General features: G+C 37.5%; 2 protein-coding genes across 3 annotated transcripts; one reads left to right on the top strand and one right to left on the bottom strand.

Moving 5' to 3' along the window:
- Window positions 1-513: 513 nt before the first annotated feature.
- Window positions 514-8885, top strand: RB195_015935 (uncharacterized protein; the record flags this gene model as incomplete). Of its 2 annotated transcripts, XM_064206876.1 has the most annotated exons (14): window positions 514-527; window positions 588-772; window positions 1465-1709; window positions 2690-2824; window positions 3052-3165; window positions 4716-4823; window positions 4970-5107; window positions 5876-6037; window positions 6108-6223; window positions 7225-7394; window positions 7533-7598; window positions 7737-7825; window positions 8412-8489; window positions 8727-8885. In XM_064206876.1, the coding sequence occupies 14 exons, from the start codon at window positions 514-516 to the stop codon at window positions 8883-8885; spliced, it is 1779 nt and encodes a 592-aa protein (XP_064062757.1). The 2 variants fall into 2 exon arrangements, with proteins under 2 accessions (XP_064062757.1, XP_064062758.1); XM_064206877.1 differs by lacking the exons at window positions 514-527; window positions 588-772 and having other exon boundaries at window positions 1662-1709.
- A 1315-nt stretch (window positions 8886-10200) lies between these two features.
- On the bottom strand, window positions 10201-18653 carry RB195_015936 (uncharacterized protein; the record flags this gene model as incomplete). The annotated part of the gene is made up of 6 exons (XM_013437164.2): window positions 10201-10302; window positions 10360-10458; window positions 12857-13015; window positions 13192-13334; window positions 15965-16061; window positions 18528-18653. 6 exons carry the CDS (start codon window positions 18651-18653, stop codon window positions 10201-10203), a joined length of 726 nt encoding a protein of 241 aa, XP_013292618.2.
- Between the last annotated feature and the right edge of the window lie 1879 nt (window positions 18654-20532).

The following is a 20532-nucleotide window of genomic DNA, read 5'->3' on the forward strand; positions in this document are numbered from 1 at the left end:
TTACGTGAACTACTATTTTTTTCAACATAAAAGCTTTAAACCTTTAGAAAGCTTAGAAGTGAAGACAGAAAAACGAAACTTCATGTCAAGTATATTGCTTGAATTCTTGGAATATTCCACGAAGCAAGCAGGATAAGATTTCAAATCGTTGATTTATGCTCGTAAAAAAGATTTTATCGTCGAAGTAGTTTCGGCAAGAATTAAATCGTGAATGATTAGTCCAGATCATAGTCTTTTTGCGTTGAATCTAGTTCGTTGAGCACTTTAAAGCAACGTTCAAAATCCACAACACTTGAAATCTTTAGGAAAAAAGGACTCTGTAGCTAATTTATATTTAATGAAAACATCCAGAAGCTAGATTCCATACACATAACACTATTGCGGTGATTCTCTCCTTCTCATCATTTTCAGGCGGCGGTGTGACAGCAGTCTCTTAGTCTGGCAAAAATAACAAGTGTTGAGATGGATGGCGCACAACAGGACATATTTTTGATTTGATTTTTCTGACCACTAATGTGTGTACAGAGGTGTCACAAATTTTTTTTTAAATTGATCTGCACTCCGAACGAAATTTGATATGTTTTAAGCGCTTCAGTGGATGGAATTGCAAATTTCACAGTAATCGAAAAGCTTCTAGCACGGCGAACAACCGGCGAAGCACATCTGTTTTTTTTTTTAGTAGTTTCCTGGAGACGCCTTTACTGTCTTCCTAAGGAAAGAAATATGATCACAAAATGCTATAAATTTTTCAGCAAATTCGTCGTTTTCTTCGGTGTTTTTTTCTGGAAGTCAACAATATTGAATCACGATTTATATACACATTTTTCTTCCGCTACACTGTCTTGCCAACGACCTTTCTCTTCTGCAAAGACATTCGATTGCAATTTTAGGAAATTTCTTTGCTTGCTGCAGTTGTCTTCTTTGTTTTATGAAGTTCAATTTTGTCAACGTCCTTCACATCTGCGTCATAAACGATTCCCATTTTGTTTACAACAGTATGAAATATTTTTCAATGATGGATGATTCTCAATACATCTTCCTCCTAAATGGGAAAACAGAACTCTATGACTAACCTTTAAAACAAATCTATTTGCATACGTATTAAAGCACCCTCTCAATGTCTAACAGTGAAGCCGACTATTAATTTGATTGCTGGCTTAGCGACAGAGTTGTATAATTCGTTACCTGGTCTATAAACCATGCCTTTGAATCGTATATCGTTCTGTGGATTTTATTTTCGTGTCCTTTGGTTAATTCGTGCAAGTTTTGATGTAAATAAAGAGATGATCTTGCCTGGTAATAGTTTGCTTTTAACAAATCGCTACCAAGTAAGATCAGCTCGTTGATTCTGAGAGTTTTCACTGCTTCCGGATTAAAAGAGTTGCAATACACCTTTTCCAATAGGAGAAACATGCTTTAATGCCTGTGTTTCACTCGCAGACACCTGTCATATCAAATTTTCAGATATACACGATATCAATATCGAGAACTTAAAGATAATTCATTCTACGGAACATTTACCCTGCGGCCACACCGCTGCTACCCTCTCAAAGCAAGAGCAGCAGCAGCAGGAGCAGGAACTCCGCACCCAACATTCCCTCCCGACGCGTCCACACACCGTCCGACCACGCCCACCACGACTAGCTATGAGGAAAATAGTGATGTTAGGCGCGAGCCCGCGGACGCAACGCTCTGCTTCCAGTGTACAGGTATCGACTTATCATTACCATTCTTTAGTATTTATAAGTATAGTATAGTAATTATACTAATTAATGATTATACTCTAGAAGCTGAGAAATTCCCGCAACAATTAACCTTCAGTGGTTTTTACTCCAGCGATGATTAATTGCTGTTTTCCCGAGTGCAAATGTCTAGAAGCAAACAAGCAATTTGTTGCTGTCAACGTTTCTTTCTTAATGAGCACGATTTCAAAAAAACACTACCTATTCAAATAAGATTTTTTTTTTAATTCCTGAAATGAAAAAAGTGCTCCTCTTCTAGTTTCTTCCTTAACAGAATAGTATTATTCGTAATATTTTATCTTCAAGCATATCTATCTGAAATACGTTCGGAATGCAAAATCTACACGTGTTACATTTAGTGGGAATTTCTAGAAAAAATTTTTCGCATTTGTTGAAATGAGATGGACCATTATTTTGAAGCATTCTGAATTGATAACGACTATTCGAATGTACTTTTGAAGTATCCAGGAATTCTTGCAATTCTTGCTATGGATATTCTTGTTAACAACAAAAATAAGATATACCAAATGATATATAACCACAAAATAATCTTTACACGATAGTCAATAAGTGGAATCAAATCAATCAAGTGAATAGAGAAATCTGTAGTTAAAAGAGATTTTTTTTTGTGTCGCGATAATCACAAAAATTAGCAATTTTACCTATCCACCCCCTATTTCTTAACTAATTACTATTTCCTCTCTCTCACCTTTAATAGGTAGTTAGGCCGACAGCTGAGCTCTATTTAACTAGGAGTCATTTATCATTATATATTATTATCATTATATCATTCATTATATATTATATCATCTATATTTATGGGAAATTTGAGCGTTTATTCACAAAATAATTACTAACTATGTATGATAACAATACTTTGAAGTATGCCATACTGCGGCCTATGTATGTGCATCGTCGTCTAAGACTATTGCAAATAAATAATTCAGCTTCCGGCCGACTTCAGTCCAACAGCGTCATCAGTGCCGATCTATTTGTATCGCACTAATGATTTTATTATCAACCTTCGAGAATACGAACAACAACAGCCGTCATCAAGCGAAGGGCAATCGAAAAGAATTAATGTAAGTAAGACAGTAGTTAGAAAGCATTCAACATTTGGAGGTTAAAAAAAAAAAAGAACTCGACTCATGTCTTTTTTTCTATTGGGGAAAAAACAGGGAAAATAAGAGATGAACAAGGACAAAAAAGAACTTTGTATGATGCACTTTAGCGATTGTGGCTCGTTTCATAATCTAATGCTAAAATAGATCCATTGATAGCTTTCACGACGATACACGAGATATTTTAGCTGAAAGAATTGCTACATTCACGATGGGAAGAAGCAAAAGGGAAAAATGCATTTAATTATGGACTCAATTGTATGTATAAATTACTCGATGGACAGTATAACCTTTCGATGCAGGTATATTTTATTGTTTTCTTTATCTAACGAAGATATTATATTTGTATTTACGGTCACATACGTGACCTTTATCAGACTTTTTTCCTTTCCTTGAGAACACAAACAAACGCCGAACATTGCGAGAACGGTTGTTTGCTATGCGTTTCTGTTCTTCTAGCTCATTTATCCATCCTTTGTCATATACAAAGAACTAAGAAACAGGATAAGAAAATGTCAAACGTCATTCTTTTTCAAAAGAATTTTGAAGTTGTTATGAAGGTTTGTGACGAGGGAACTTCCAGGGGAAAAAAAAGCTGGGAACGCATAAGCGGCATGTATAAACTAATTCAAACTATGTAAATAAATATGTTTATATTAGAAATAAACCCCATTAAAAGATTCCTTTCTCTCAATTCTTCTCCTACGATTTTTTCTTTTGGGATTTAAACTTTGTTTCAATCTTAATTTTGTCGATTCTCTCCTCACTGAATGATTTTCTTCTTTTCATTAATTTAAATTCTATATTTTTATTTATCCAGGAGACATTAAATCAAAAACGTCTCCAGTAGAAGCGGCAATGATAAGCAGTTTATCTTATCCACAGTGACGAATCATCCACTATCACGATTACGTTTCCGTATCAAATCTCTCGACAATTTTCTCAACATAATCCACAAAATTGCGTCATGCCACATACTGCCGCATGATGACACATCCGATTCTAGCAACCAGCAAACTCCGTTTCATCGATTAAAAGCGAAAAGAAAACATTCTCCAGAATGCACATATGATGTATATGCTTAATCGACGACCACTAGTTTAAGACCAACGCTGTCGCCGCCCTCAATAGCATCATCTCGCAAAACACACGGCAAAAAAACGACAAAATTGCGCCTCTATAATACCGACTGCATGCTTGGACGACGATTTTACGGGGACCCAATGCTCATTAAAGACGTCTCCTCTGGCACGCATTGTTTAGTTGATTGGAAATTTTCAGCAGCGCTAAGACAATTTTTTTATTCCATAAAAAGGGTGGATTTTCGAACAGGAAGGTCTTGCATTTTAGTGGAGCGGAGGGTTCAAATTGCATTATTTAATTCACATCATTTTGACTCGAAAACGAAAACGGATCTGCCTGCAGATGACGGAAAATACGTGACCTAATCTAATCTTCTAACGGAATTGCGTTCACCAACTGTCATTTTATTATTAAATCACAACTTCATTACATAATCACATCAAAAATGTAATGTTAGCTTCATCAACCAGTCGTTTTGTTGTAAATTATTTACTAGAAGAGAAAAATCTTTCAAGTCTGTCCTAATACAATTTTTCCGCATTGAATTAATTGATAGTTGTTTCTTGTTGTTGTAACATGACTATGAATAGGGGTTGGCACACAAAAACGGCACGTTGTTGCTTTTTTTTCATAAGGGCCGGAAAATGTTAATATCCTAATATGTATTCATAATTTTAATTGTTTTCTATTTCCAGCTATTTCTAATACGTGTGATCGATGTTTTGAAAATAGATCCCTGCATTATAATGTTGACCAAGCTGTTTTGTAGCTAAATATCGAACGTGGCGAACTGAGACGTAAACCGATGCGTTTCAAGAATATCGCCGAACCGTTCAATCCTCTACGATGGAACTTCACAAAGTTGCACGAGAATGAGGTTAGCGAAGCTATGATTTTCGTTTTGATTAGTAGTCGCGCACAGCACTCATCCTCGGATATGCTCGGCTACGAATCAACGTCATATCTGGTTGTCGTGCAAGTAAGTAGTTTTCAGCCGAGCATCGGAGATGTTTTTTTTTTCAGATACTGATGTACCTACGATGTGAAGATCGTCCCATCACCAACGATGCACTTGATCGGCATGTTATAGCGGTGAATGCGAGTCCACTTGAACGTGATCACAGTTTGATCATACCGGCAATCAATAAATGCCTCCCACAGGTGAGGATTTCGGGAAAAAAATACGATTCAAATCGAAAAGCTCCACTGAGCTGCTAAACTACTTCAACTCTTAACTGCATAGTAGTATTATCCGCCAAGGGTGGAGCGTGCAGTTCTAACTATTTTGGCACATCTAAAGCCACGTGATCGTTTTCCATTAGAAATCGAAGTCGTTGAGCGAATAAAAAATGAAACCGCCTTCAAAAAAACCACGAAAAATCGAAAAGATAAGTTTTTGCAGAGCGTAGAAAAAATTTAGAATACGGGTCTCGAGGTTTCGGGAAGAAATGTTAAATCAGGAGCCAATTAAGTTTTTTTTTGGGAGGGGGGAAGACCGATACCATCGGTAGTTCCTACAAAATTCCACCATATCTTTTCATTCCATTAATTCTTTTTTCTCTTTACGATTTTTCCTGTTCGTGGAACATTTCCAGAAGAGATCTATGAAATATTCGTTTTTTTTTTCAAATAGTGTATTTTAAAATCTGCATTATTGTAGCCCGTCTGACTTTTGAATGTTGTTTTTTCTGGTGTTGTTGTTATTGACACAAACGTTTTATTTCGTGGATTTCAAAGTAAACATGCCCATGCATTTCTATGTATCTTGCCTTAGTCACTATTTACAGATTCTTCACATGAATAAACAACAAGAAGCAGTATTCTGCTTTTTTTTTCTTCTAATGATTTTTTATATTTAGCAAGTCATTGTTCCGAAAAAAAAAAGTTGTATTATGTTCTCCTTTGTCAAGTAATAAGCAATTATTTCAGGTTTTGACATCAACTGCTATACGAATAGCAACTGATGTTATGCTTCTTGTACCAGATGACTCTTTCAACATATTATTTAACAGTTTACTAGGACAAGCGTCAGTAAATCATCTTCATTTGCATTGCTTATACTGGCCATATGAAAGCGATCTAATTTATAGGGTTAGTTTGATTAAATGTTCCTATCTCTTCACAAAAAAACTAATTTCGAGCTTTAAACGCCCACTTTCAGCGTTTCGAAGCGTTAAATGGACTAGTAAACGTCTTCATTATCGAGCCCCCGCTATGGATTTGCAGTGCATTTGCATTTCAGCTAACGAATATGGATGAATACAATACATTCCTTAGGTGAGGGCCCTACTTAACGCAAAACGTGTTGGACTGATAAATTTGGACTGAATACTTCTCAATTTCCGCCAAGTTATTTTCACCTATGAAACGCGAATTCAAAAAAAAAAAAAACGGGGACCCACATTCTGCTATTTGTTGATCACTACACAAATTATTTTACTTAGCAGTTCGTTACAATGTGGTTCACTTCAAAGGAGGGAAAACGAATGGAGATAGCGATTTCCGCGTAGAGTTATGGCGAGGATTACACCTGCTGGTTTATCTCGTCTAAAATAACTTTTTTGGTGTTCGCAGTACACAATTTTATAGCAGTTTTAATTCTTCAAATTTAATCTTTAGGAGATTTTTTTAAATTTTATATCAGTAGCATATTTAATTCGGATCTATCACGCTCTTATGCGTAATGAAGACTTCAATTCATGATCTCACTGAAGGGGGAGGGGAAAAGAACTACAACTCGAACCTAACTTTGAAGGAACTCCTTGTGAAGGAAATTTTTCAGAAACTGCACCTAAAATTTAAAAAAAAAACGAGATCTTATAAATTATTAACGTTAATATTTTCCATATTAAATTTACTGTCATGTGTTCTGCTAAAGAACTTTCTTGATCTAACACCTCTATCTTTTCCTTGCTCCCGTGAGGAAGTTCAGAGCTCTAACTCCTTTCACTTTACCTAAGCAATCTAATTCAATTATTGGTAATTTTACTATATACTAACACTATGACTGCGATTTTCCTCTTTCTCTCCCTCTCACAAATGCAGAAAATGCATACAAAGAGAAATCGTGAGAAAACCTCTGAACTTTAAAATACATTCCTCAGCTGAGCCGCTTAATGCTTAATGTAAGATATTAACAAAAGAATCATTGTTTAAGTGTTTCAGCCAACATCCATCCAATCAAATATCATAGTTAGAAAACTTCTTGTCCTCATAACAATATTATTGAAGAAAAAATAACGTCTTCGAATAATAACTATAAGCCTATTTTCTTTCAGCAATCTCACACGTTGCGTTGAATTTCTCACACAACAAAATCAAGCGCATAACGTTTTTATTACGAGAGCCCAGCCAATTCGTACTACAGGACCGGAAAGAGAAGAGGATCGAGAACGGAAACGACCGCAATACGTTACAGCTTACGTATTTCCACGTACTAATTCTGTCGGTGAGCGTATTTTAATACGATTGTTTGGTTTTACATGATCTATCGTACTCATTCCATTTCATCAAAATGAAATTTCTCCTAGATTATACCACAGAAGAATTATTGATCCTGAGACCATTAAGGTACCCATTTTTTTAGGGGCAAAACCTCCAACAAGTTTCAATCCAGCAGCTTGTGAACTTGCCGGATGTCTGACATCTTATAGTGAGTTTAAGAATACCTATAGAAACCTTTAAACGATATCCATCTTCATCGGAAATGTCAGCTTCTAATACAAGTTATGTCCACTGATAATCCGTTGACTCCCACTCAAGCCGGCACTTATAACCGATAAGCTTTCAGCAATACGCTTTTTCGAATCGGCTAGTGAGCAAGCGGCGGTGAGGATAATCGAGGAAGAAGCTCAACTACCGGCTGAAGTTTTCCGTAAAGTAAGTATGCACTTAATTATAGAAGAGTACGCAGTGAACGCTACATAGACACCTTCAAATTGAAACAGCAACGTAGGAAAAATGTCGAGAATTTGCTGCTTAACTATGGAAATCATTTGTAGCAAATTCTCACAGATAATTTCGAAATCAATGAAAAAATTGGAAATAAATGGGAAAATTAGGCTCAACCGGAGAAAAGCAACTGCTAACATGTGCCAATGCCATTATATGTGTTCAAGATGTGATAAATTTTTTTACGGTTGAAGGATAATAGGAGAACAAGAAACGAGAAAAAAGTGAAGAATTAATCTAAAGGGCAAAAACTGGATCTAATTAAACCAAATAGCAACATTAAACCGAAGATCAACAATTGAATTTAAGAAGCCTCCAAGGACTGTTTTTTGAAAATAAAATCCACTCTCAAAATAGTTTTTTTTATACGCTTCCAAATCTGTGAAACGCTAGATAAAAGACCGTCATTTCCGTAATACTATAAACAAGCAATCAAACCATGAAAGCAAATTACTAGGAGCAATAGAGTCGCTACAAAAGAATTCCATATCAAACATCAAGTTTTACTTTTCAGCTAGCGTTGGACTTCTCCGACATACTAAGTGATCGACCTTTGGGCACATCACATTGCTCTAACAATAATATGCACGAGGTTAGTGACGTATGAAATTTTGAAGATTGAAACAGTTGCTATCTTATGTTTTGTTGCTGCTTTCTTGTTTATAAGCTAAAGGATATTTTGTGTAATAATCAATCACTGAAATTGATAGACACTTCAAAATCACTTGCATTACACAGTGAATTATCCGAATCAAACCAACCGACTCTTCGAAAAAAATTAATGAGGTAGTGTCAACATATTAGAGGAAAGATCAAAAAATTATTTCAGGAATTAACATCACCAGAAATCGATGAATTACGGGATACATTCCAAATGTTCACACCACATTCACCGAATATTGCAAATAGATCAAGTCGAAGTGGTTCATTTGAGAAGGATAGCAAAAAGAGAACTAATTTTCCTTTCGCTAACGAGAAGAATATGTGATTTACTTTGTCAGATCAGGGATTATTAGCGTACGAGGGAATCTACATATGCGATGAATAACATATTTTGTCTTTCCTACCTCTCTCAAACCTATCATGTTCAATGGGTCTGTAATAGAATATTTATGCGAAATTTCTTTATCAAAATTAACAGTGTCTTAGTTCAAAAAGGTTGTTATTAGTCTTCTTCATTCATCAATTTTACCCAGGATTCAATATTTTTCATTGCGAGCAACTCTACGGATTTTAAAGCCCCGTAGGCCGATTTTTCTTGATTGAACTCGTTGTTTGCACTGTTTCACGGCTTCTTATCTATATATAATTAGTATCAGCAGAATAAAGAGGTTTTGGAGGAAACATGTACAGCATTCACGGAGTGACTGGTCGCAGAAAATCACTTTTTTTATCAGTAGTGTTACTACTATGATTCATAATAAAAGTAAAAAAAAAATCCAAAATTGCATAAATATTACAGAGTAGCTAGAAAGATTAACCTAAAGCCAGCTTTTATAGAACAGCGTGAGAATGTGAAAACTTTAGAGAGACTTTAGAGACATTTTACTGAAAGGGGCAAGTTAAACATCCTTACACCTATAGCACAAAAAGAGCAAACCTAATTAATCTCGCTCGGATTATATAGCTAGCTACATATAAATCAAATTTGCACGAGACATGTGCAAAAAATGTGTGATGCTCACTATTTCTGGAGTACATAAGAGAGGAAACGGTAGCCCTGCATATCAAAATGTAGTTCGATAGCATCACAAATTGGAACTATGATGAATTTATAGCACAGTTATAAGTTCGCGAATAAGACAGCAACATAGTACGGATTTTGAAAAGAAGGAGGTTTCAAAAAAAAACTACCGAGAATGCAACAAAAAAAATGTACGGAAACAGCGTATAATAGGAGTCTTATATTAGAACTCTCAACGAAAGTAAGATTGATAAGCCAGTGGAGTGAAAAATGGAGCGTTAATATCAAATTTAAAGAAAAATAGTGGAAAAATTATCTCTAAAACCGACAAAACGTTTGAAAATAGTTAGAGAGGAAGCAGAATATTAAATATATGATTCATTTTTAACAGGAATTTGCCGCCAAACATGTATTTCTTGAGAGAACGTTGGAACTACAAAAAAAGTTCAACACCGTTAAGTCAGTAGTTACTGAAATTTTGCACAAAGAAAAGACATACGTAGAAAATGAAAAGAAAATTCAAGAAGGGCGCGAAACGGGAATGAGAAGAAAAGTCAAGAAAACTGTGGAATGAAATCAAGAAGATTAACACATCCGAAAAAAAAAAGATCACTTACTATTACCGCAGACGTGGTGGTGTGCTTGTCTCGTTTAACATGTATGATCGGTAGTTGTTTGCGAGAAATGCGTCGTCAGAGATGAGAAATCGTCGATTTTTAATCTGTACACATTGAACGGGTTATAGAAGAAAGTTGCGCATGCAAACTTTTGCTACAACCTGCATGTTTCCTAAGAGAGCTTGAGCCAGTATCCTTGCAAAACCTGTTTTTTCATCCGCGAAATAACATGCGGTCGCATACTCGCGACTGAAGGGGATCTGCAAGTAAACATCTGATATTATTAGAGTTACTGTTACTCCTCGCTACGTCAGTGAAACTGTGCTGTGTGGCGCTATCATTGAACGAAAAAAAAGAGCATTTTGAAAATGACCTACAAATGAAATCACTATTTGGGAAAATGAAAAATGAAACAGTGACGCTGAATTCGAAAGCAAACTTTATTGTCGTAAAGCCACCAGAATAAACTATTTCAGAACATAAGGTTCATTCCTCCCTCCGAAAAGCACTAATTTCAAAAGTCTACTGTCGATAAATGGTGTGACGACTGTTTCCATACGGTTTTACTTTCAAAACATTTCTCTATGAAAGTGTCCCGAAAAATAAAATAATTGGGGATAATAGACAAAGTTTGTTGAAGGAAGTTTTACTATCGCTATTTTCTGTTTCTCATCTGGGCTGCTACAAATAGCAGGCTTTGTTGTTTGTTTTTTCTTCTGTCTCTGTTCCGCTGATTTCCATGTATATTGCAGATAATGATAATATGAAATGTTTCCTAGCAACTGATCCATACCGCCTAATTGCAATAAGAGCGCTCCGCCTCAATCTAGTTTTGGAAGCGTTCTTGGACATCGAAAACATTTTTTTATTCACGAAAATTTATGTGCCCAATTGCTGCTGATGGCATCAGAGAGGGAGAAGAGGTCAAAAGTGAAGGAAGGAGATGTTGTTCACGTCACAAGAATATACAAACTGATGTTGAGCGTTCTGGATTGGGGGAGTAGGTGTCATGAGAGGACTCTTCACTTTCTGGAGTAGGAGAACGACATGTTGATGCGTTTCTGCCACGAAAAGGACTGCGTCAGGTACTACTGACAATGAGTTTGCCGACTTTTTCTTAACTATCCTTACATAGACAAATGTGTTTTTTCTCTTTTTGGTGCACTATCTGTGTATGCGAATAAATAAATAAATAAATAGCAAGTACGATTCTTCCTAAGGGCACCAGAGAAACATTGATGACGAGTCCTTCTTCTAAACAATAAGTGGCTTTCGAGGGTACTACTTATGAGTAACAGCGAAAACAAGAAATACTCTCTACTGGATCAGGACTCAAAGTATTCATTTCATCCAACGAGGCAATCCCTTAAACCCACTGAGTTAATGAAACAGAACGCACAGAGTAGATTTCTTTTATCGTACTGAGTGAATAGACGGGTAATTCCACTCCTGAACCAATTTACGTGATTTTATCCTCATTTCTGTGAGTGAGAATGATGTTTCGTTAGTTAAGCGGGTGCTTCTGAGCAGGGTTAGCGAAACAATCACAATCCAATGCTCGAGTTACAGTTTGTTTCGCTCGCTCGCTGTGATACTTGCAAGCTACGTCCCTAAAATTATTTAGTATTGAAAATAATAAAAAAGCAAGGTCAACGTCGAAAATCACCTCGGACGTTGTCCTTTAACTCCAGTTATTTGGATATGAAATATCACTACATATGGTACGTTACCTGCTTACATTATAATAAATTATGATGTAAACAGGCGAATCCAAAGTTATGGAAATGAAAAAAGCTACAATGGATAACACTCGACATGCACATAGGTGCGATAAGAAAGAGCCGGACCTTTCTCGGGAGAAGGGGATCTGGATTATGGGGTCCAGCTCAAGCGATGAGAATCCCTTCGGCAACCGTCCAAAAGTGAAGAGTGTCCCTTCGCGAACTGGGAAATTGGGTCGGACCTCCTTCTTCTACTATCACATGTGTAGTCCTGGCTATATCAGCAAAGAAAATATCCAGCAGACTCACCTCCGATGGTGCAGTGAAGTCTTAAGGAGTGATAATTATATTCTCCGTACGATTGGCATAGACCTAGACGTAGCCGGTGAGCAAAAGAGGCGACTAAGACACGGCTGACTTGGTCGCCACCTTTGCTACCTTAGATAGACACTGTCATTAAGCTAGCCGGCATCCACCCTGATCAAGCAAATGAGCATGCAAATCATCAGCCCCATTTAACTGGAAAAGCGGACAGTACCACCAAACAGAACAAAGAGGCCCAATCCAAAGATATAATAGCAAACAACAACAAAAAAACATAATAGTAAACAGCTGACATAATAGTAAACATTCAGGACAACTATAAGAGAAGAGTAGTAGTGCCGAAAAGACAGTTTTCATTTTCGCTGCGTCGCCACCTTAGAATAAGTAATATACACTTGGTTACAAATACAAAAGAAAACCTAGATAGAAGATTTCAAATGTACAGAAATTAAGCTTCTATTGAGGGCAACGTTTCACTTATAGTTCGAGCAGCTAATCCGAGCAGTGAACAGTTTAAGAAGTCATGTGAAACCAACAAGGTAAGTTCGAGAAGAAAATATTTCATAAGATCGATAAAGTAAGCTATACCTAAACAATTAAAAAAAAACTATACCTGATGCTTCTCGAGCAATCGTTTTGGCCCGACAGCTAAATATTCGTTCACACTCTTCTTGTTCTGATAAATCCTCAATATTCGTAGCTGATGTATCCGTAGCAAAAAGAATATCACAATAGAAGCTGTTATAGCAGGCAAAATGGCCAAAAGACCAACCTAAATAGACGATGACAACCGAGATTTCAACTATGTCCATTACAAAATAAGGTTTCACTGCAGAACGTAGTTTTTTCGCGACGAAAGACCTCGGAAAGCGACGATGCAAAATATCACCAAATGAACTCAAATCTGAGACGCAATGAAATGAAATGAGTTATGAAGAATAGAAGTACCTCTTCGGCATCCTTTGCCAGTCGCTGCACAAATTTATTCCTCTCGGTTTGGGGTTTGGTAGAAACCTCATACCCAAAAATTGCCAAACCAGCAAGAAATAAGGGAAAAGCCACAGAAATTACGAAGAAAGACCGAGACGCACCTTTAAAAAAATGAATAAAATAAAGGGGACGAGAACACTGAGAAAGAAATGTTGAAGAATAGTAGCTTTTAACTGTTGAATCCCTCCGATTGGCACCACCGTCGGCAGAACACTCAACATTTGTCAAACCGCGTTAGTTCACTTTTAAAAATTACGAAAAAAAAAATAGCACAGCATAACGATAATTGTGCATGGTTGTTAGCTTTGATCACAGGTTGCAGTAATCGGACATAAGAGATGGTGCTTTTTTTCGGTTCGGAGCTTACCATCCATAGTTTCATACAATTTTGTCTAAAGTGGGCTTGAAATAAAACAGATCTTACTTAGACCGATAGAAGACTTCATTATTCACTTTACCGTTAATCAATAATTGTTTCTTCTTCCGGAAGAACTTGATAAGTTGTCTAAAATATTAAAGAAGCTAGTAAAACAAAAGAACGATAAACCTTAGGTTTGCTTAGGTAAGAAAAAGTCGAAGAGACAAGGAGAGAAGAAAGCAAACCAAAATCTATTGAAGAATGAGCTAATGACAATGACAAAAATTCTAGGTTAACTCAGCTCCACAGAGCTAGCAAGGAACCTTGCTCTAAAACGTTGCAATGCACTTTTCAAATGTACAAGCCTCAGATATCTCGATCCTAATAACTAATGCAAGAGGTTCTACAGCGATAAATCAGGAGCAAGCAGCGATTGTCTGGTTTATAGAATCCGCCTAAATAAGCAGTGAGTTTATTTTGTGAGTAATATATAACTCTGTAATGCGATCACAATGTTTAAACAGAATACACTAAAGAAACACGTGAATGTGCAAAGTGATAATGTTTACTTTAGATGCAAGAGAGAAGAATGTCAGCACCACCAGGCATTCTGCAAACTTGCATACAATGAACTGACGATGTCATATTATTGTAGAAGATACTGTCGAGATAAATCTCCTCAATTTTTGCGAGCAGCGATTTTTCGACATTCGAGAACCGGCTTTGCAATAATTTCAACATTTCCATTACAAAGAAAAAGAAGAAACGGTCGAACGAAACTGTTCAAACACCGTTCATTGGTCATTGTACTCTTTGACTATTTCTTCCAAAGAGATGTTGTTCATAAATGGTACGACAGTTCATGCAGTTAGATAATAGCGGCTGTAGCAGAAGTTTGAAGCCATGAACAAAAACAAGAAAAATGAAACAAAAAAGAAGAAAATAATATTAATTTACAGTATCATCTAGTTACTTAAAAAGTATGTTACCAGATCAAACGTGTTTTACGTGTATTCGTAGGTGCAATAGTCGGAGCCGGTGCTCCGATCCCTTCATTTTTGGACGGTTTTCGAAGGGACCCCCTACAATTTTGGACGGTCGGCGAAGGGGTCCTCTTCATTTTTGGGCAATTATCGAAAGGAGCCCTTCACATTTGGACTGTTCTCGAATGGACCCCCTTCACTTTTAGACGGTTCGTGGGATCCCTATCACTTGTTGCTGGATAATTCGAATTCGCATCTTCTTAGACATTCTTGTGCTCAAGTTGTTCTTTTTTCCGTTAGAGAGATGAATTTTTACGCAAAACAGATCATTGATATCAAATCTGAGGGAAATCGAAAGACTTCTGTTACCACAGCACGAACGAAGTTTGCACTGGTATTGGATTGAAGAAATCAGGTGACTTTAATTAAAACAAGTACAACACAGTGTAACATAAAATTTCAGGACAGAGAATAAATTTAGGAGGTAAGTGTGATTAATGAAGCTGTACTAGCTTCAATACGATGTAAACTAAGTACAGCCATGCTCAAACACATTCCTTAGGTATGAAAAGCAAGGGTACTCCTTCAATCTTCCAACAAAATTGAAAAATGGCAATGAGATCAACGTTTTGGGTTTCCTGATGCTCTAGTTGCGCAAAATGATCCAATAAAATAGGAAACAACATCGGCACGTATTGACTGTACACCATGGTTTTTAGATAAAATATCATTCACTTTCAAAAACAGCGTTCGAAGAGATTTCCGTGCCTGGCTGACTTCTCTATAAGTAATCAGGAACGAGGCTGTAGTTCAAAAATTCGCGAACGTTTTTAAGCAATTCACCGCCAGGTTAGTGGAAAATTTTGTTGTTTTAACATAATGCAAGTCCTCTTTTTGTTAACGAACGTTTTGTCGGGACGAGTTTTCGCAGACGTACAGATGGCTGTGGGTGCTCAGAAGTCTCAAAATCCTCGATTTCTTGTGCGAGGAATTAGGCGGTAGTTCTGTGTTTTCTACGTGATACCTGTGAACTAAGCCCAGGTCCCCCTTTAATGAAGGGTAGACCTCAACCCATTTCAATTTCTCCGAACGCAACCTTTCAAAGGAAACAAGTGAAATGCGCCGATAAAGTAAGAAGAATAGTGTACGTCATATAATATAGTATAGGACGACCTTTGTTACAACTCCAACTCCAAAATATTCACATTAAAGTAAAACAAGTATATTCTGCTTCGATATATGTGGAATGAGCATATTAATGGCAAGCCACAATATTCTTTATTTTCATTTCTCTTTTCATTTTACAGCTGAAAGTCGAACAAACCTCATTGCAGTGAGCACTACCAAAAATCGGATTAAAGAACAAACAAGTAATACACTTGTAACGTACCGTGGTCTCGATAAATCAGCATCCATTCATCGCTATTAATTCGATCGGACTTATGTGATCTTCGAATAAATTCCTCATGGAAATTTTCCTTATCGTTCTGCAATTAGTAAAACCTTGAAAGTACGTTTTTAACCGAGACAAAAGAACAACAACATTGGAGACAAAAGTATGACTGGTTTTCCAGTACAAGAGCAACAGGGCACTGACAATCAATGATCATCACCTGACTGATTCATAACCAAAACAAAGGAAAAATACTAAATGGTGCAGTAATCGAGAGCATAGTCACAAGGAAAGAAGAAATAGTGAAGGTTGGAAAAAGGCGCTATTGATCGGAGACAGTGAGTGAACAGGAGGCACAGTTTTTATTCGCCATTGCCAAAAAGACTGCGAGCGATTGATTGGAACGGTCAGTAGTCCCGCGGTAACTGACAAAAGACCACATTCGCGAACATTAAACGTTCTTGAAATCAAAAACCATACTCTGTTGAAGAATATTTTCATCGGTGGTAGATGGAGTAAAAGCTTCAAATGCAAAAAAAAAAAATTGGTGCAAACATTTAAAGATTATAGAAGAAATCTGAAAACGGTTGAACGGTGAAAAAGAGTGATCACTGATGCATTCGCTTAAAACATGATGAACGAGTAAAAATATCTCTCCAAATAATGATAAATAACAGAATTATTCGCTTTGCATTAAAGCTAACACGCCCTATCCATTAAAAAGCAGCTTAAACTAAATTTATTTAGCTTTCTTTGCAATTTCATTGATTCTTCGTGAACAGTGATCATGTTCATCTCACGCGCGAACTCGAATTGGGTTGAGTTCACAGGAAGACCAAGGTGAAACAGTCATTGAGAGAATAATGAGAAATACAGTATGGTGACGAAGAAACAGTAAAACAAGCAGGACTGGGGCACAAGCGAATCATAAACTAACGCATTTCTTTACTATTACGCCTATTAAAAATGTTAGCAGACTAGTTTGATCTGTATGCACACTTGTACTCGTCAGAATAAGCGCAAACGTCAAGGCGGGCATTAATAGCGCTGTTGCTGGCTCTGGAGAATTTTACGCAAATACCTTTCTGTAGAATGCGCCTGTGAATGTGCATAGATGCGATAGGGAGAAGCCGAACCCTCCTCAGGTGAAGGGGGTTTAGTTCATAGAGTGCAGCTCAAGTGAAGGGGGTCCTTTCGCCAACCGTCTAAAAATGAAGGGGGTAATTTCGGCAACCGTTTAAAAGTGAATGAGGTCCCTTCACAACCGTTCAAAAGTGAAGGGGGTCAGAGCACCGGCTCTGTCTATCGCATCTATGTGATTGTGTTTTAGCTTCTCGGGTAGAATGTACAACTTTTACGCATCCTTTTCTCTATAGAGTGAAATTTCGGTCGACAAATAAATATAACAACAAATAAAGCTATCAAAATATTGGTCGTACTAGAAGATTGCTGTAGGAACAAACAATCTCTGGCTGAAGCGCCGTGAAAATTCAGTTTAAGTGCGTATCACGAAACCGACGATCTTGGGATCTCACGACGAATAGATAGGAATGGTGGTTCATTTTACGACTATGAGTGTGATCACGCTCAATTTTCCCACATAAACAAGAAAAATCCGTGTGATACAGCTTTTGTTGTGTTCCCAACGATACAGCTCATTACGAATAACAGAACGGCGGTAATCAGCAACGGATATGCGGGTGTGCAGGATGGTAAGCTTCAACTACTTATTTGAGTTACGTTGGAATACGGGTGTTGGAGGACGACGGAACTGCTCGCGTTTTATCACGCAACAAGTTGCATCGTAGAGGAAGCGGTGCACTGAAGGCTGTTTTTCATTCCTTTTTTTCCCGGATCACTAGGCGGAATTTAGCGTGAACATGGCCACAGTCGTGAACTACATCCCTACCTTCTGTTCCTTGACATATTCCACTACCATTATTACTTCAATTTTGTGATATGCTGCATTTAAAGATAGATATGAGTTCGAGTAGTAGTGCGAACCAAAACACAGGAATAATTTCGGCACTCAGTTCTTTGTCAAACACGTACTATGTATTTCGTCGAGGTGATGCTTGAAGCACATTACGCTGAAGCCGCTTTAAGCACAATTGTTTCCACTAAAGCAGCATACATCCTAATAAAGAAATGAATTTCTATTTTGCGAAAAAAAAACCTATCCGATATAATACTTCCAAACATGTTTGACAGACAGGAAAAAACTACGGCGAAACGGGAAGTTCCATTTGAGATTTTTTTGTACTTCTATGCTTTTGTATGCCACGAAATATCAATAAAAGTGTTGGCGTTGTTTAACTATTACAACAGGCATCAGTCAAAATAGAAACAAACTACATGTAATGCTTAATGATTTTCATTTCTTAGTGTTCGGCGATAGGATTTAAAGTCCCGTCAATTAGGATTGGGGAACGCTTTTGCTAAGTAAAGTGTGTAAGCGAAAGAAGTCGCGCTCTTAAGGTATGTTCAAGTATGTTGAGGGGAAAATATCTATAACATTGAGATAAAATTGTGATCGAATGGTTGCATCAGGTTGACGAACCTCAGTAAAAAGTCCTTTCACGCGGTCCCAGACGTTGTTGAGAACAGAGTAGGAGGAGCTGGATAAACTAATATGTCGACGATGTATTAACAACGGTAATCGTTGAGCACATCGAGCCACCAACATGCAGCCAGTATCTGAATTTGAGCAACTTTACTTCTATAATATGATATAAAATAAACATTAGCGAATGTATATAAGTAATATAATATATAAGATCCTGAAAACGCGCACTAATGCACGTCTTTTAGCGAGTAAAGTAAGAGCTCTGTAATAGAAAGTCAACGCATGGAAGATCCAGAAGAACGAAAAATAATAGCAGCCAATCAAACAAGAAATGTTAAAGCCTTCTAGAATGTTCCCCCTTAAACAAGTCCTATCAAAAAAACAAGACATTTCCCGGATAAATCCGGACGACTCCGGAAAATATTGGCAGCGCGCGCGACTTTACGACGCGGACGAGTTCTTCCCGATTACAAGAAATTCGAATGGAGCACGCCAACGTGAATTGCACTTTAAAATAGAGCCGTGCAGATGCTAGTCATTATTTTTCCTTTTTTTAAATTTAGTGAGGGATGTCCTTTATTTATCCTGTTATCTCTTCGAGATCTTTATTTTGAGTGGAAAGAGGTGGAGTTTATTCCATTTGCCTGCTTCTCTTTCACTTTTTTTTGTTTTTGTTAAATTCATAGCGAGAAGTAGGGATTCTCTGTTTCTGTTTATGCCCTGTTCTTCGGGAAGAATCCTTTTATGCGACGGGAGTTATTGACCATCGGTTATCTGCTCCCTTCAGTGCTCAGCGAAAATTTGCGAAAATGAACATAATGAAGTGTTTTAGTCTTTTGAGATAAAGAACCTAGGGATAAAAGTAGGTTGGGGGGCGGGAATTAACTGCGCCCTTATTCCTGGAAACAAATGATTAAGTCAGTCAGCGTCCTAGGGTCTAAGCAGTAGTCTTGTAGGATCTATGATATGTAGGCTAAAGCTACTAAGAGAAAAAAGGAAGATAAAGTTTCCAGAAATAAGGGCGCAGTTGAATGCACCCTCCCCCAACTGAATTTTCCCCGAGGAACTGTTCTAAAGAGTACTGAATCCGATGCTACCTTTAAAGGCACCGCGGGGCAGATCAGGTGGAATACGGGATGAGAGACACGGAGAAGGAGGGATCCGTCCATTCTTCCTAATTGCCGTAAAAACGGCCCGGAAGATGCGGCGCCGCACAAGGCTGGCGCGCCCAATCGAACCTCTTGTACAAAATGGTGCGCCAAAACGAATGAAGCCGATCTTCCGGGCCGTTTTTTAAAGAAATGGACGGAATCACCCCCCTCTCCGTAGTCTCCCATCGTGTATACGAATACTCCACCTGAAATCTGCACCACCTCAGATTCGTGGGGTGATGCCTTTAAACTGCGGCGTTCTTTGGGACCTTTGATATCCACCGTTGTCGTTATTCAGCGAAAATTGCAAGAAAATGAAAACAATGAAGAGTTTCAGTCATTTAAAATTCTGAAATCGCTCTTAGGCGTACTGGAACCGTTGCTACCATCAAACTGTCGTGTTTGTAGCACTTTCGCTAAGCACGCTCTAGTTCTGTCTCAAACATTTTCCAGATAAAGACCTCCTTCGCTTGATCTTCTGCAAGAAACGGTTCAAGACCCCCAGCGTTGTTCATACACAACATTCGCTTCCTTAGGTTTTTCTTTTATAGTGATGCAGATCAAATAGAGAAATTACGACAAATCAGTGATGTATTCTTGTTTCACACAACCATTGTTTCATTTTATAAGGTGCAATGTGGGCTTATTGATGTACTGAGACTCCTCATTTTTCTCTAGGTGTGTGGTGGAGAAATGAGTGCAGTGACGTGTGGACGTAAGCGCTGACTTATAACATTATTAATGTCTACATAGTCTTTGAATCACATCGTATACATCACTAGAGTCAGCTCGCAGCTTACGATGATTATTCCGCTGAAGAATTTAATAGGGCCATACATGGTAGAGTC

This window comes from Necator americanus, chromosome V (assembly GCF_031761385.1).
Source record: "Necator americanus strain Aroian chromosome V, whole genome shotgun sequence".
In the NCBI taxonomy this organism is placed as follows: domain Eukaryota; kingdom Metazoa; phylum Nematoda; class Chromadorea; order Rhabditida; family Ancylostomatidae; genus Necator; species Necator americanus.